The sequence below is a fragment of the Chlorocebus sabaeus genome, chromosome 7 (genome assembly GCF_047675955.1).
Source record: "Chlorocebus sabaeus isolate Y175 chromosome 7, mChlSab1.0.hap1, whole genome shotgun sequence".
NCBI classification, from domain to species: Eukaryota; Metazoa; Chordata; class Mammalia; order Primates; family Cercopithecidae; genus Chlorocebus; species Chlorocebus sabaeus.
This window is the reverse complement of record NC_132910.1, coordinates 105,017,375-105,032,559: the sequence shown is the minus strand read 5'-3', so window position 1 is coordinate 105,032,559 and position 15,185 is coordinate 105,017,375. Positions and strand designations below refer to the sequence as shown.

General features: G+C 37.9%; 1 protein-coding gene across 1 annotated transcript in view; it reads left to right on the top strand.

Moving 5' to 3' along the window:
• The window catches only part of DCHS2 (dachsous cadherin-related 2), a 272,591-nt gene extending 258,459 nt beyond the window's left edge, over positions 1–14,132 (top strand). Inside the window, 4 exon segments of the mRNA XM_073017685.1 lie at positions 5,096–5,226; positions 7,073–7,359; positions 8,352–8,484; positions 10,526–14,132. Coding sequence (XP_072873786.1) covers positions 5,096–5,226; positions 7,073–7,359; positions 8,352–8,484; positions 10,526–13,149 — 3,175 coding nt within the window. The 3' untranslated portion in view covers positions 13,150–14,132.
• The last annotated feature ends 1,053 nt before the right edge of the window (positions 14,133–15,185 follow it).

The window sequence follows — 15,185 nt, the reverse complement described above, 5'->3', positions numbered from 1 at the left end:
GGATACAGCAAATTGATGGGTCTTGACTCTTTATCCAATTTGCCAGCCTGTGTCTTTTATTTGGAGCATTTAGTCCATTTACATTTAAGGTTAATATTGTTATGTGTGAACTTGATCCTGTCATTATGATCTTAGCTGGTTGTTTTGCTCATTAGTTGATGCAGTTTCTTCCTAGCATCAATGGTCTTTACATTTTAGCATGTTTTTGCAGTGGTTGGTACCGGTTGTTCCTTTCCATGTTTAGTGCTTCCTTCAGGGTCTCTTGTAAGGCAGGCCTGGTGGTGACAAAATCTCTAAGCATTTACTTGTCTGTAAAGGATTTTATTTCTCCTTCACTTATGAAACTTAGTTTGGCTGGATATGAAATTCTGGGTTGAAAATTCTTTTCTTTAAGAATGTTGAATATTGGCCCCACTCTCTTCTGGCTTGTTGGGTTTCTGCTGAGAGATCCGCTGTTAGTCTGATGGACTTCCATTTGTGGGTAACCCAACCTTTCTCTCTGGCTGCCCTTAACAGTTTTTCCTTCATTTCAACTTTGGTGAATCTGACAATTATGTGTCTTGGAGTTGCTCTTCTTATGGAGTATCTTTGTGGCGTTCTCTGTGTTTCCTGAATTTGAATGTTGGCCTGCCTTGCTAGGTTGGGGAAGTTTTCCTAGATAATATCTGGAAGAGTGTTTTCCAACTTGGTTCCATTCTCCCCGTCACTTTCAGGTACGCCAATCAGACATAGATTTGGTCTTTTCACATAGTCCCATATTTCTTGGAGGCTTTGTTCATTTCTTTTTACTCTTTTTTCTCTAAACCTCTGGCTTCATTTCATTCATTTGATCCTTAATCACTGATACCCTTTCTTCCAGTTGATTGAGTCAGTTACTGAAGCTTGTATATTTGTCACGTAGTTCTCATGTCATGGTTTTCATCTCTTAACAGTTCATTTATGGACTTCTCTGCATTGATTATTCTAGTTACCCATTCATCAAATCTTTTTTCAAGGTTTTTAGTTTCTTTGTGCTGGGTTCGTAATTCCTCCTTTAGCTCAGAGAAGTTTGATTGTCTGAAGTCTTCTTCTGTCAACTCATTAAAGTCATTCTCTGTCCAGCTTTGTTCCGTTGCTGGCGAGCAGCCGCATTCCTTTGGAGGGGGAGAGGTGCTCTGGTTTTTAGAATTTCCAGTTTTTCTGCACTGCTTTTTCCCCATCTTTGTGGTTTTATCTACCTTTGGTCTTTGATGATGGTGATGTACAGTTGGGGTTTTGGTGTGTATGTCCTTTCTGTTTGTTATTTTTCCTTCTAACAGTCAGGACCCTCAGCTGCAGGTCTGTTGGAGTTTGCTCAAGGTCCACTTCAGACCCTGTTTGCCAGGGTATCAGCAGTGGAGGCTGCAGAAGAGTGAATATTGCTGAACAGCAAATGTTGCTGTCTGATCATTCCTCTGGAAGCTTTGTCTCAGAGGTGTACCCAGCCATGTGAGGTGTGAGGTGTCAGTCTGCCCCTAGTGGGGGATGTCTCCCAGTTAGGCTACTCGGGGGACAGGGACCCACTTGAGCAGACAATCTGTCCATTCTCAGATCTCAAACTCTGTGCTGGGAAAACCACTACTCTCTTCAAAGCTGTCAGACAGGGACATTTACATCTGCAGAGGTTTCTGCTGCCTTTTGTTTAGTTATGCCGTATCCCAAGAGGTGGAATCTACAGAGGCAGGCAGGCCTCCTTGAGCTGTGGTGGGCTCCACCCAGTTCAAGCTTCCCAGCTGCTTTACCTACTTAAGCCTCAGCAATGGCAGGCGCCCCTCCCCCAGCCTCGCTCCCGCCTTGCAGTTAGATATCAGACTGCTGTGCTAGCCATGAGGGAGGCTCCACGGGCCTGGGACCCTCTGAGCCAAGTGCGGGATATAATCTCCTGGTGTGCTGTTTGCTAAGACCCTTAGTAAAGCACAGTATTAGGGTGGGAGTGACCCGATTTTCCAGGTGTTGTATGTCACAGTTTCCCTTGGCTTGGAAAGGGAATTCCCTTCCCCCTTGCACTTCCTGGGTGAGGCGATGCCTTGCCCTGCTTTGGCTCTCACTCGTTGGGCTGCACCCACTGTCCTGCCCCCACTGTCCGACATGTCCCAGTGAGATGAACCTGGTACCTCAGTTGGAAATGCAGAAATCACCCGTCTTCTGCATTGTTCACTCTGGGAGCTGGAGGCTGGAGCTGTTCCTATTCGGCCATCTTGGTGAGGATCCCATAACTTATTATAAAAGATTTTTGATATCATTTTAGAAGAATCTTGAGAGGAAGAGAAGATAAAACCTGTGTAGTCAGCTTGCAATCTTTAACCAGAAATCATAGTTTTTCTTTTCATATTTATTTCTGTTAGTGGCTGATATTTTAATTTTTTTCAGAATTTCAGAAGGAATAGAAAATTCTTGCTAGGCATTTAAGATACAATTGAGAGTTTTGAAAAACCCTCTACCAACAAGTTTAGTACTTGTTAAGACAATCAAAAAGATCCTTCCTGGTCAAAGGCCTTATTTAAAGTTTAACATGGTAAAAGAAGCTTCTCATGGTTGATAGAATAGGAAAAAAATGCAATAGTAATCAGGGCAACAGTTGTGGAACATGGAGTGAGTTGGACTGGCTACAACCAACAGTTTCACAACTGCAAAACAGCCATCATAGATGACTTGAAGTCTTGTATAGGTTGTGTACAGAATATCTGCGCATCTACCTTCATATTTTTTATTTTTTCTTCAAGCCATTGAGAAACCTTTTCCTTTCCCATTTATTTTCATGCTAAGCAACGTATTTCTCTCCATGTCAAAGAATCTCACTTCTTTTTAATCTGACAAGACATTATGTAGGATGCCTGAAGTTGTAACATTGTGAAAATAATGGTAATTATGGCTACAGTAGAAGAGTTGATAGAAACTTAACTTTGATGTCTTGGCTGAGACTTTAGATGACATTAGGCGGTGCAAGCAGCAGGGGAGAGAGCAGTATGAGTTGATTATTTTTGTTAAAATATTTCCATATGTATCTGACTGACATTCATACCAACAAAATAAACTTTCCACATATAATTATTCCAGAAGTTAGGCTCCACAAGTGTGATATTCAGGTGGTTATTCTACTAATATTCCAACTCTGATAATGCAGAAGGCAGTCTGTGTTCTTCATGAATAGTAGATTTAAGCACTGATCATTTAATATTAAGTGGAATTCAAACCAAGACAGAGTCGATGTTTATTTTATGTCATTTTTAAATTTAGGATTGGAAAGAGAAAGAACATTTATCAAGTGAGCTAACAATGAAAACAAAGTGAAAGTGTATCAACTTTCAAGACTTAGTTTCTTAAAAGGTAGCCCCCACAACTGGCTAAGAGTAATTCCACTTCTGAAATAAAGAGCATCTTCTCATTAATAACTTATTTTATTACTCAGCCGCCCTCCTAGCCTTCATCATGTTTAGAAGGGAGTGAAAAATAAGCCAATAATTATACGTTAGAATGTGATGTATACACAGTAAGAGAGGTATGTTCAACAAATATCATGAAGCATAGGTTTCCAGTTGACCAACACATGAGCCTGAATCCCAGCTCTGTCATGTAATATGTGTATAACCCTGGGGAAATATTGAGATACCAACATCCAATACTTACTAAAGAAAAGCAAATAAGGCAGCTCCCTGCCCTTAATAAACTTACAGAAGAGGCAGACAAATATGTTATGAAGAAAAAAGAGTGATGATTGCTATGGCAGAAGAATATACAGGGTGCTATGGGAATACATAAAGGTGCATTTAAATAGAATGAAAGGTCCATGAAAACTTCACAGAGATGTGAGCTTTGAAAAACCAAGAAAGTGTAAGGGCTAGGATTCCATGTAAAAGCAAGGACAGAAAAGTTTATGTGAACATGTTCAGGGGTTGGATAACTGCTTAGAGACATGGAGAGCCAAAGAAGGGTTTTAAATAGGGAGGTCAGGTTTTCAAATTAGGATTTTAGTTAGAGCAATTGAGTGCAATATAGAGGGTGGATGGAACAAGAGGAGACTCACAGTAGGGAGGTTCGTAATTTATCAGGTATTTCTGGTAAGAAAGGATACAATAAATATAGAGCATTCCAGGTAAAAATGGTGAGGGGCTGAGGCTACAGGGGACTGGCTTGTCCAGGTTTGCCTGGGACTTTAGTGGATGTAGCACTGAAAGTCCCATGTCCAGTTTGCCTGGAGTATCTTGGTTTTAAAAACACTGCAAGCTCATGTCCCAGGAAATTCTTCACTCCAAGACAAAGCGAAATGTGATTACCATACATGAGCACTCTGAAGGTAGGAATGAAATGGCTGGGAACACTAATTCAAGTGACATCCAGGAGGTAATACCGATAAAAGACATAATTAGTTGGATGTTGGAAGGGTAGTGAGAGAACGGGAGAAGTTGAATACAGTAATAAAGTTTGTAGTTTGTTTGATGGAGAAGCTCAATGTAGCATCATCCAAGAGAGATTAAATCAGTCTATGTAAATTCTTTCAGATCATGGACTTTTACCTCTACTTTACAATCCTAGTCAATCATGCATCTTCTGTAAGTGTGTTCATCATAGCAGTGTCCTGTCTTAATTCTAGCATTTCGATTGATTTGCTATTTGGATCCAAAAGTATCAGTACAAAGCATCTTTTAGTAGCTACATCTTTCGTTGGTTCAGTGAGATGGAAATATGTAGTAGTATCCAGACCATGACATGGCAGGGTGGAGACAGTCTACTTATCCAAAGTATAGGTATTGGTGTTTCTATTTTTTTAGATTATTCATTGCAGGACAGGATTGAATTTTACAGTCTGGCTCTCCGAAATGGTCCATTTTGACTTTAATGCCTCATGATCTCTGGCAGCTTGCTGGATTTTGTTCTCTGAACATGCCAAAAACAAATAAATTTCAGGGTACCATTCTCATGAAATACATTTTCAATGATGCCATTTAGAAAATCCAAGAGAGAAATAAAAGTAGCTAGTCAGCTCATTTTAAAATTTTCAACTAGATATTTGGTATTTATGTTGTTTTTCTAATTCCTGGATGATGAATCACATTCTTTGATTCTTTTTCTAAACCAGCTTGATTGTCCAAGCCACAGATAAAGGGATGCCCAGGCTTTCTAATACAACTATAATCAAGGTACAGGTGACTGATATAAATGACAATGCCCCAGCTTTTCTCCCCTCTGAGGCAGTGGAAATTGCAGAAGGTAAGTGTGACAATTTGGCATAGTGGTTTTGATTAACTTGTATAATATTTTTTACTATTTTCTTTAGCCAGACACTGTATTAACATGAGTGCTAATCCTCAACAACCATGCAAACTAGATCATTTTTGTCTTCATTTTGCAAAATAGAAAATGGATGATCATAAGTTAAATATTAAATGTGAAAGGAATAAAATGTTAAAGCTGAGATTTGTACTCGGATCATCTGGAGGCCAAGTCCCCATGCTCCAACCATCATCCCTTATAGTATCTGTTTAAAATGCAGACATTTCTTACAAATTACATCCATTCTATGAAGAAGCATATTTTGTTGACTGTGATAACCATTGTGAACCTCCTCTAAGAAGAATCAACATTCATAGCTCTGTCAGTCTTTTCAGGATACTAATAACAACTAATTAGTGAAGTGAATTAGATGTTTATTGCAAAAAGCCATCATTTTTCCCAGAATAACCTTATCTTCAACCTTTGTACCACACTGATGGTAGAGGTTGAAACTAGAAATTTTTAAGTGAGATGCTGGTTAATCTTCACTATTTGGGTCTGTGGGTTATACAATGATCCCATAGTCTGTGGACCCAAAGTTGTCCACAGTCGATGGCTGCGCTGGTGAAACACGACCTAAGTCTTTATAGTTGAAGTTGAAAATAATGGTGGCCCCTTGCTTGCCTCTCTACTTCACTCTTAATACTAAATTAATTCCTAAAATGTTTCTAATATTTTATTATGCTCACTTTCTAAACAGATTACAACCATCACTCTCACAGAGGGAAATATTCCAGAAATGTCTATGCATAGAGATATCTACAAATCTTATCAATAGCCTACAAATCAAATAAATTCTCCAGTTTTGCCTCTTGCATATTTGATATATTTTCATTTGATTTTATTGAAGGTTCTGTTTTTCAGCACATGCAATTAGTGTTAAAATATAGCAATGGGCCTAATATAAATATATCACAAGAAGAAACTACATAAATCAAAACATACTGAATAGGGTATGGTGTGGTTGGTGCACATCGAGAGTGTTCAAGCTTGAAAATGGAAAATTATGGGTTTCATATACAATGGAACTATTCTGAGCATCTTGGCATATTCTTTCTAGCTGTACATATCTGTAAACTTAAAAACAAAGTCCTTTTCACAGGCTGTTTAGGCTAGAGAACATATGTGGTGAGTGAGGCACTGAACATGTCATCTCTTTTGTAATTTTTTGGTGAATAATATTTGAGATTTGCTTTACTCACTAGTACTATGTAGACTTTGTTTTTCTGTTGTCTTAATAATTTTGAGAGTCAGATTTAATAAAAGGAAGCAGTGTGTGCACCACTCCAAAATAAGTAATTGTACAAAAACAAATATAAATAAATGTCTAATTTGAACATTAGTGCCCAAATATTTAAATCTGGCCTACTTTTGAAAATGCCATGTTTTGTATTAATGTCCTGAGTAATACTCTTCATCCCATTCATATCCCCCATAAAGATATGATTTTGATACAGAAACCGTATATTATAAATAAGTGGCTTAGGATGTTTCTTGGTACTGGAATTGTGTTGTAAGCATATAATGAAAATAATGTCATATGAAAACTGAATATACCCTACCTCCTCAATTCCCTACTCAGTGGTAAATTTTCACTTTTATTGGTCTCATAAATTCTTCAGAGTTTTTGTTCAGTGCATAATGAGCTTTGTATGAGAAATCAGGCCAAGAAAGAGCAAATCATGTTGGACTTAGAATAAAAATACTTGGATGGAACTAGTAAAGAAATGTATTTCAAAGGATGAATTTTAATGGAGACTGACACTGGTCATGACTATTTCAGATTCTTTGCCTGGTGTAATTGTGACTCACGTGTCAGTTCACGATGTGGATTTGAATTCAGCTTTCATATTCAGTTTTGCCAAAGAGAGTAATCCTGGAACCAAGTTTGCTATTGATCAGAACACTGGAGTGGTGGTGTTGGTGAAAACACTGGATTTTGAAGAAGTGACTGAATATAAGCTGCTCATCCAAATTTCTGATTCGGTGCACCACACAGAGGGAGCACTCGTAGTCCGTGTGCTGGATGTCAATGATAATCCACCAGTGTTTTCTCGAGATTTCTATCAGGTAAAGGGCTTAAAGAGATGAAACCACAGCCAAAACTAGAAAGAATAGAGAATGATGTAAGTCCTCCATCGCCGATAGACAGCATTTACTGTTTTTAGTCCCTAAGTTAATGCTGCGGGTTTTGCACTTAATATCATGGAGTCTATAAGTACATATGGAAATGAATGTCTCATTCAGTTTAGTTTACTACATATGTTTTTTTTTTTTTTTTTTTTTTTTAGTTTTTAGAGGTTGTAGTCCAGTTTGTCATGACAATTTGAACCTGCCTAATATTTGCAAAACCACTGATAAGATTGTTTGCATTATCTGCAGTTAATTTGGGAAAATTCTTTCTTTCATAGGCATATTTTTGGAATGCATTGATTAAAATTTTACAGAAAAAAAATTACGAAGAAAACTATAAAGTGGAAATTTTAGCTTGTAGAGCATAGTGTATGTTCTATATGTAGAAGTAAGGGCCAAGATAGCATTCAACTCAATACTCGCAAATGGACTCCAGAACTTTTGAAGGTAGCAAATGCAAAATTTAAGTGTAAACACAAGGGGAGGGTAACCTAAGTAATGATCCCCTGTGAAGGCTTGCTTGAATTATGCCATGCATGTAATGTAATAATATATTAGTGAATGTATTAACTATCTTCTGCCGCATAGAAATAGTTTAGAAGAACTTTTTTTCATAGTTTAAAAAAACTGAATAAAATTATTTTTAAAATTTATTTTTTTTCTGGCCAGGCGTGGCGGCTCACGCCTGTAATCCCAGCACTTTGGGAGGCTGAGGCGGGCAGATCACCTGAGATCAGGAGTTCAAGACCAGCCTGCCCAACATGATGAAACCCATCTCTACTGAAAATATAAAAACTAGCCTGGCATGGTGACAGGCACGTGTAGTCCCAGCTACTCGAGAGGCTGAGGCAGGAGAATCACTTGAACTGGGGAGGCAGAGGCCTTCAGCCTTTAAGCACAATGTCCCTATTTTTCTCTTTTTCCCTCAGGTCACAGTTCCTGAATCAATACCTGTGGGCTATTCAGTGCTGACTGTGTCAGCCACAGACGTAGAAAGCAACGAGAACATTTCTTACAGAATTATATCCTCTTCTAAGGAATTCTCCATTGATCCTAAGAATGGTGAGTTAGTTATAGTTGCATTCATGCTCATACATTTGGGTTTCAAAGTAGAAACCTGAAATAACCCTTTCTAAATGCCTCTAAAAATGTTCCCCACCCCCCATGGAATTATAAGCACGACTGTTTTATTACTCTTCACATCAAGTGTTGCGGTAGCAAATGCCAGTGTTATTTCTCTTCTCCAACATCTCAGTGGCTGGAAAGTAAATGTCACTCTTTAAATGCTGGTAAATGCTCACAAATTCAGAGACCCCAATATAATAAACACCCAGTTTCATCTGCCCAACCAAGCACAGTTCAGGCAATTATCCCAGGATTCAGCAAAAATCAAAATGATGTTGAAGGGATGAAGTTAGTGCTGAAGACTTCATATTAGTAGAGTTTGGATGCTTTTTTCCCAAGCCAAGTTAAAAAAAATCAGTAATAGCATTATATATTCAACAAACACAAGAATAATTTAAAAAGGAAAATTATTTAAGCATCTCTACCAACTAGAAACCACGGTGGTGTTTTGGTTTATTTGATGCTTCCCAAGGCTTTTTGTCTTTTCATCAGAGACCAAGACATTTGTGGTTGTGAAATGCCTTCAGGAAAGTGATTCCACATTCAATTAAACAGTATATACAGAAAGTTGAACAATGAGTGGACATTAAAAGCTAAATTTTATAAAGATGAATAATTAGCAAAACAATGTCCCTAGCAGAGCACACTAGAAAATAACAGGGCCTGGGAGGCATCACACTCTGTATTCCCCATCTCTATCCACTATTGCATCATTTCACAAGTGAGAGTTCATTGAAAAATTAACCTTGGGATTACCTGAAAGGGGAATTTAGTCCCAAAATACCACCACGAAGCCCACCAGGTGTCGTAAATGGAGAATTACATCATATATCATGTTGCCTATGGATGAACAATCACTGCATGAATACAAGCATATCAGGAATTTGGCTTTTCTATTCTTCAGTCTCTATCCCCACCCTACAACCCACCCTCTTTTTTCTCCATCTCTCTCTCTCTCTGTCTATCTGTCTCTGTCTCTTTCTGTAGTCTCAGATGATGGCAACTGCCACCCTGGCCACAGCAAATCAGTGTTCAAGGCAGTCTTTCTGAGTACTCAATCCTTAGCAACACTTTTACTTGACATGTGCTATTGACAAATTTTACACCGAGCTATTGATTCAAATATTTTTAAAACATTAAATGTTTAATTTAAAACGTTAAATGCAATGTTTAAAACATTAAGTGCAATGTTAAAAACATTAAATGCAATGTTTAAAACATTAAACGCACTAAGCTATTGATTCAAATATTTTTAAAACATTGAATGCTGGCCAATTTAGTTTATGGTGGGACTCTAATTGAAAACGTGGCATTTAAATGTCAGCATTCTGTATTGTTTCTTAGTGACCATCCTTAAGACATATTTATCTTAAAAATGTTTTAACACACATATTTATAAAAATTGTATATTTCTGTATTTAGTACAATAAACTTTATTAATTACATTTCAGCAATAAGGGAAAAACCGACTTGCATGATCTGTAGGAAAAGCTCCTCTCTCTAATTAAGCAATAGTGTAATAGTAACTCAGCATTATCATTTTTACTGCTTTCATTTGGCTTGAGTATCAACAAGTATTTCCAGAATAAGTATCTTTATCCCAGAATATCTCTATACATGTGTTTGTGGGTAGTAAAATGGGGTACAAATTTTACAAACAAAAAAATATTTTTTTAAGAATAGTGGAACAACTTACTATACAAAAATAAATTTCAGAGGAATTTGTGGCAGAAGCAACCTCAAGCAGCACACATATTTCACAGAGTGAATGTCATGAATATTATTTCTGTATCTTACATGTTATAAACATATAAATAGAATAATTTGTGTTTCTATTTGGAGTCATTGTTGGTTGTAACTTAACAAATCTAACAAAGAATTAAACACATATTAGTAGACATTGAATAATCAACTGCTGATTAAATGGATCATCAAAACTGCATCTCACAGTGTTGAAATGCTATGTCTTATTTTTCAGGCACAATATTTACTATCAGTCCCATATTACTTCTGGATAAAATATCAACAACTCAATTTCTTGTTGAAGCCAGTGATGGTGGAAATCCTGACCTAAGATCTCTTACATTAGTGGAGATAGGAATACAAGATATGAACAATTATGCCCCTGAATTCACAGTCAAATCCTATAATCTTAGCCTAAGTGAGGATGCTCTGATTGGAAGCACGCTTGTTACATTTTCAAACATCGACCATGACTGGACCCATGAAAACACATATGTTGAATATTCCATCATCAGTGGTAATTTACAGAACAATTTTCATGTGGAAACTGATTTCGTTCATTCAGAATATCCTTATAAGCAAGTTGGTTATCTTGTGTTGCTTCACAGTCTGGACAGAGAAGCAAGTGCAAACCATGACCTTGTCATTCTGGCCTCTGACAGTGGCTGCCCTCCATTGAGTTCCACAGCTGTCATATCAATACAAGTACTTGATGTCAATGACAATCCTCCAAACTTCAGCAGCCTGAGCTATCACACCCATGTCAAGGAAAGCACCCCTCTAGGGAGTCACATCACTGTGGTCTCAGCAAATGACCGTGACACAGGGTCACATGCAGAAATCATCTACCACATCATCTCTGGAAATGAGAAGGGACATTTTTACTTAGAAGAAAACACTGGAGTTCTTTATTTGGTTAAACCTCTGGATTATGAAGAAATGGCAAAATTCACCTTAACTGTCCAAGCTTCAGATGCAGAAAAGAAACACTTTTCTTTCGCAGCTGTGTTTGTCAATGTCCTGGACGATAACGACCATGCACCTCAGTTTATGTTCTCAAGCTTCAACTGTATTGTTCCAGAAAATCTGCCTATTTCCTCTACCATATGCTCTATAAGTGCTCTCGATTTCGATGCAGGTCCGTATGGAGAATTGACCTATTCTATTATATCACCCTGTTTTCTCCCTCATGGAATGTCTTATGATCACGATCTCTTCCTCATTGACCCTTTGACAGGGGATATTCATACTAAGCAAATCCTTGACTATGAAAATGGTAATAAATATTGCCTCACAGTCCAAGCCAAAGACAAAGGTGATGCAACAGCCTCCTTGGTGGTCTGGGTGGATATTGAAGGGATAGATGAATTTGAGCCTATTTTCACTCAAGATCAGTATTTTTTCACCCTCCCAGAAAAGAATAAAGACAGACAGTTGATCGGCAGAGTGGAAGCCTCAGATGCAGACGCTGGTATTGATGGAGTCATTCTTTACTCCCTTGGAACCTCATCTCCTTTCTTTTCTGTAAATAAAACCAATGGAAATATTTATTTGATTAGAGCCCTTCCTCTAATAAAAAGTCAACTCAACAAGGAAGACACCATGGAAATGAAAATAATCGCTCATAGTCCCAAACCAGACTCCAAGTTTGCATCTTGCACTGTTTTTGTGAATGTGTCTTTCTCCTCTGAAGGAACACCCTTGGCAGTGTTCGCCAGCAGCTTTTCAATCAGCCTGGTGGTCTCCTTTTTAGTGTTTCTGATGCTCATCTGCATTCTACTTGTACTGATTTTAAGACATAAACAAAAAGACACAATAAACAATTATGAGGAGAAGAAAACCTCATCCTTAGATATGAACTTGAGAATGACCCGGGATGCCAGTGTGCTCAAAGCCTTCCGGAAAACTGATGACTGCAGTAACGAGGTGGTCCCTGTGGATGCCACACCGGAATGGTTGAGTTTAATAAGTATCATAGAGAAGGACATTGTCAATCAGTACAGACACTCAAACTCCAGTGGCCACTGTTCTGTGGAAGGAGAAACTGCGGAAGATAAGGAAATCCAGAGGATAAATGAGCATCCCTACAGAAAGGGCTCAGACTCAGCTCTGAGTGACCGCGAGTCCAGGGTGCCAGACTCGGGTATCCCGAGGGACTCAGACCAGCTCTCCTGCCTATCTGGGGAAACCGAGGTGATGGTGACTGCTGAAACAGCAGAAGCCAGCCAAACATTTGGGGAAGGAGATCAAGGGGAAGGCTGCAGCACCACCTGTGCTCAAAATAATGTGTTACCCCAGACAGTTCAGAAGAGAGAAGCAAAAGAGAGCATCCTGGCTGATGTTAGAAAAGAGTCTGTCTTTATTTCAGGTGATCAGGAAGTAAGGTGTGCAGCTCTTTCAACTCAGACAACCTCTGACCATGATGGAAGAGGCAACTATCACTGGAATTATCTTCTCAGTTGGGAACCCAAGTTCCAACCTCTTGCCTCAGTGTTTAATGATATCGCAAAACTAAAGGATGAACATTTGGATATGCCTGGCATTCCAAAAGAGAAGAAATCTTTTGTTTTTCCACCACCTTTGATAACAGCAGTAGCCCAGCCTGGGATTAAAGCAGTCCCACCAAGAATGCCGGCAGTAACCCTGGGGCAGGTGCCTCCAGAACACCCACGCTCTCCCATCCCCTACCATCTTGGTTCTCTGCCAGAAGCCATGACTCCCAGTTTTTCTCCATCTCTTTCCCTATTGACCATGCAGCCTCCTGCCTTATCTCCACTGTTGTCAGAAGGAGAATTATTAGGAACACACGTCAGTGGTACACGCCATGAACTTAAAGCAGAAGATGAAGTTCAAATATAAAACAACTGGGATGCCAAGTACCTACTCACCATTGGTCATGAATGAATGAACAAAACATTTTCAAGCCAGCAACTCGATATTGGGCTCATTTTTATCGAAAAGCAAGTGCTATAATTTAGTTAGAGTTTTAAAAACTTCCCCATTAAAGTTTCTCAAATTTCTTCCAGCCTTAATGAAAAGTTATTTCTTCTTTTAATCCTTACATGTTGCTCTCAGGACTCACATTTGTATATATCAAGTAGTGTATATTCTGTCAGACCTGTTGTCTGTATGATTAGACTTCCAAAGGACACAGTGAACTTAACTGACTGCCTGAATGTTTATATGGAAACAAAGTGTAGTGTACTCTGGTCACATTGCTGCTGGTCACACTGCTATATCGAAAACAAATTAGTAAAGGCTAAATAGGGAATGAGTTTAGGTCAAAACATATTATAACAGAGAGGGAAAGTCTAGAGGGATAAACTTTCGTTTTAAGATAAAGCAACAGTCGGTGGATCTGATATATTTAGAGGAGCATTTCTCCATTTTTCCCCATATACCACACCTGTGGAGTTTAGCCATAATTGAATTTCAATGTGGAGTCTTTTGGAAAACTAATAAAAATTTCAGAATGAAATTTGTCATAACTCTGTGCCAATAGGGAGAAACAAATAAGATTTATAATGGTAGATAATATAAATAATTATCTCTGATTAAATAAACCAGAAATGCATGTTCCTGATAGAGGGCCAGGATTGATACTCGCAATATTTGTGTGGTTTGCTACCACCTGAGACACAGTATCTTGGCCTTCTTTACAAACAGAATGGCTTTTTTTTCAGGGCTCGTCTTATAAGTCGGTGTGGGCAAAGACATTAAACTTCAAAGGTTAATTTATAGCAATTTCTTCCTTTTATTTTCTTCTAGGTACAGTAACTTGTGTGTGAAATAATTTATCCACTCAATGTCAGTTTTTAAAGTTTGTGTAGATTAAAAAAATCATGTTATTAGCTAATGATAAATCTCATAATCTAGCAATATATTTTTAAAATAAGTTTTTTATGGAAATGTTTCTACTATAAAGTTAAGAAAAGAAGTCAGAAGTCTTTTTACCATTCGCTCACACTTGTGTGCAGCTTTAATTGTCATCAGATGGAGCAGTTTGGCACATGGTTAAAATGACTCTGTACAATTACTGTTTTAGAAATATAGAGGTTAGATGGTGCTCATATACAATGCTCTAGCCTTTTTTCTGATGAGCCTGGGAATCCCTTGCAGATTCTCATCCCTTTCAGGAAGGCGGAGTGCATCCTGACGATGGTGGTTCAGAAGTCCTCTTCCCATGGTCAGCACCAGGGCCAGGTGTTAGGCTAACAGTTTAGGAATTCTAATGTGAAATCTAAAGGGTATAGTGTGGCTTTCTTAGTAGTTAGGATGGGCTTCTACTACAGAAATAGTTCCTTTGTGTTCTCCATAGGCCTCATCTGTGAAATTTTGTGACATAATTTCTCTTTACTAAAAAAATATTGCAGGGTGCAGTGTTTGATACCTGATTTTCTGGATAAATAATCCTACAACTTCCTATGCTGATATTTTCTATTATCTATCTATGCTGACTCAGATTGAGAACAAATGTATAAAGCTACATTACAAATTGTATGAAACATGAAGGTTTTTGAATAAGCCTGAAATCCTAGGAAAAATCCTTTAGGAGTGGAAAATTTAAATATTATGGGACAGATATAGTTTCTCCTTTTCTTCCTGGCATCTGGGGAAGACGATTTCATGACTTACATAAAAAAAAAAAAAAAAAAAAAAAAAACCACACACTTTTAATCATTTATGTGTTCCAGTATTTATTATCTCTTTGACTCTTTTGAAAACATTGCTTTGAGCATAGAAAGAAACCCTATACTATTTTTTCTTAATTATATATGGAAGTTTTTTTCACAACAGAATTATTTCCGGAAACCAAGAACATTTTGTTGTTTTTAAATTAAACATGTTCTTCATTTACTTATACTTAAAAAGAGTTATTCATCTACCTATTCCCT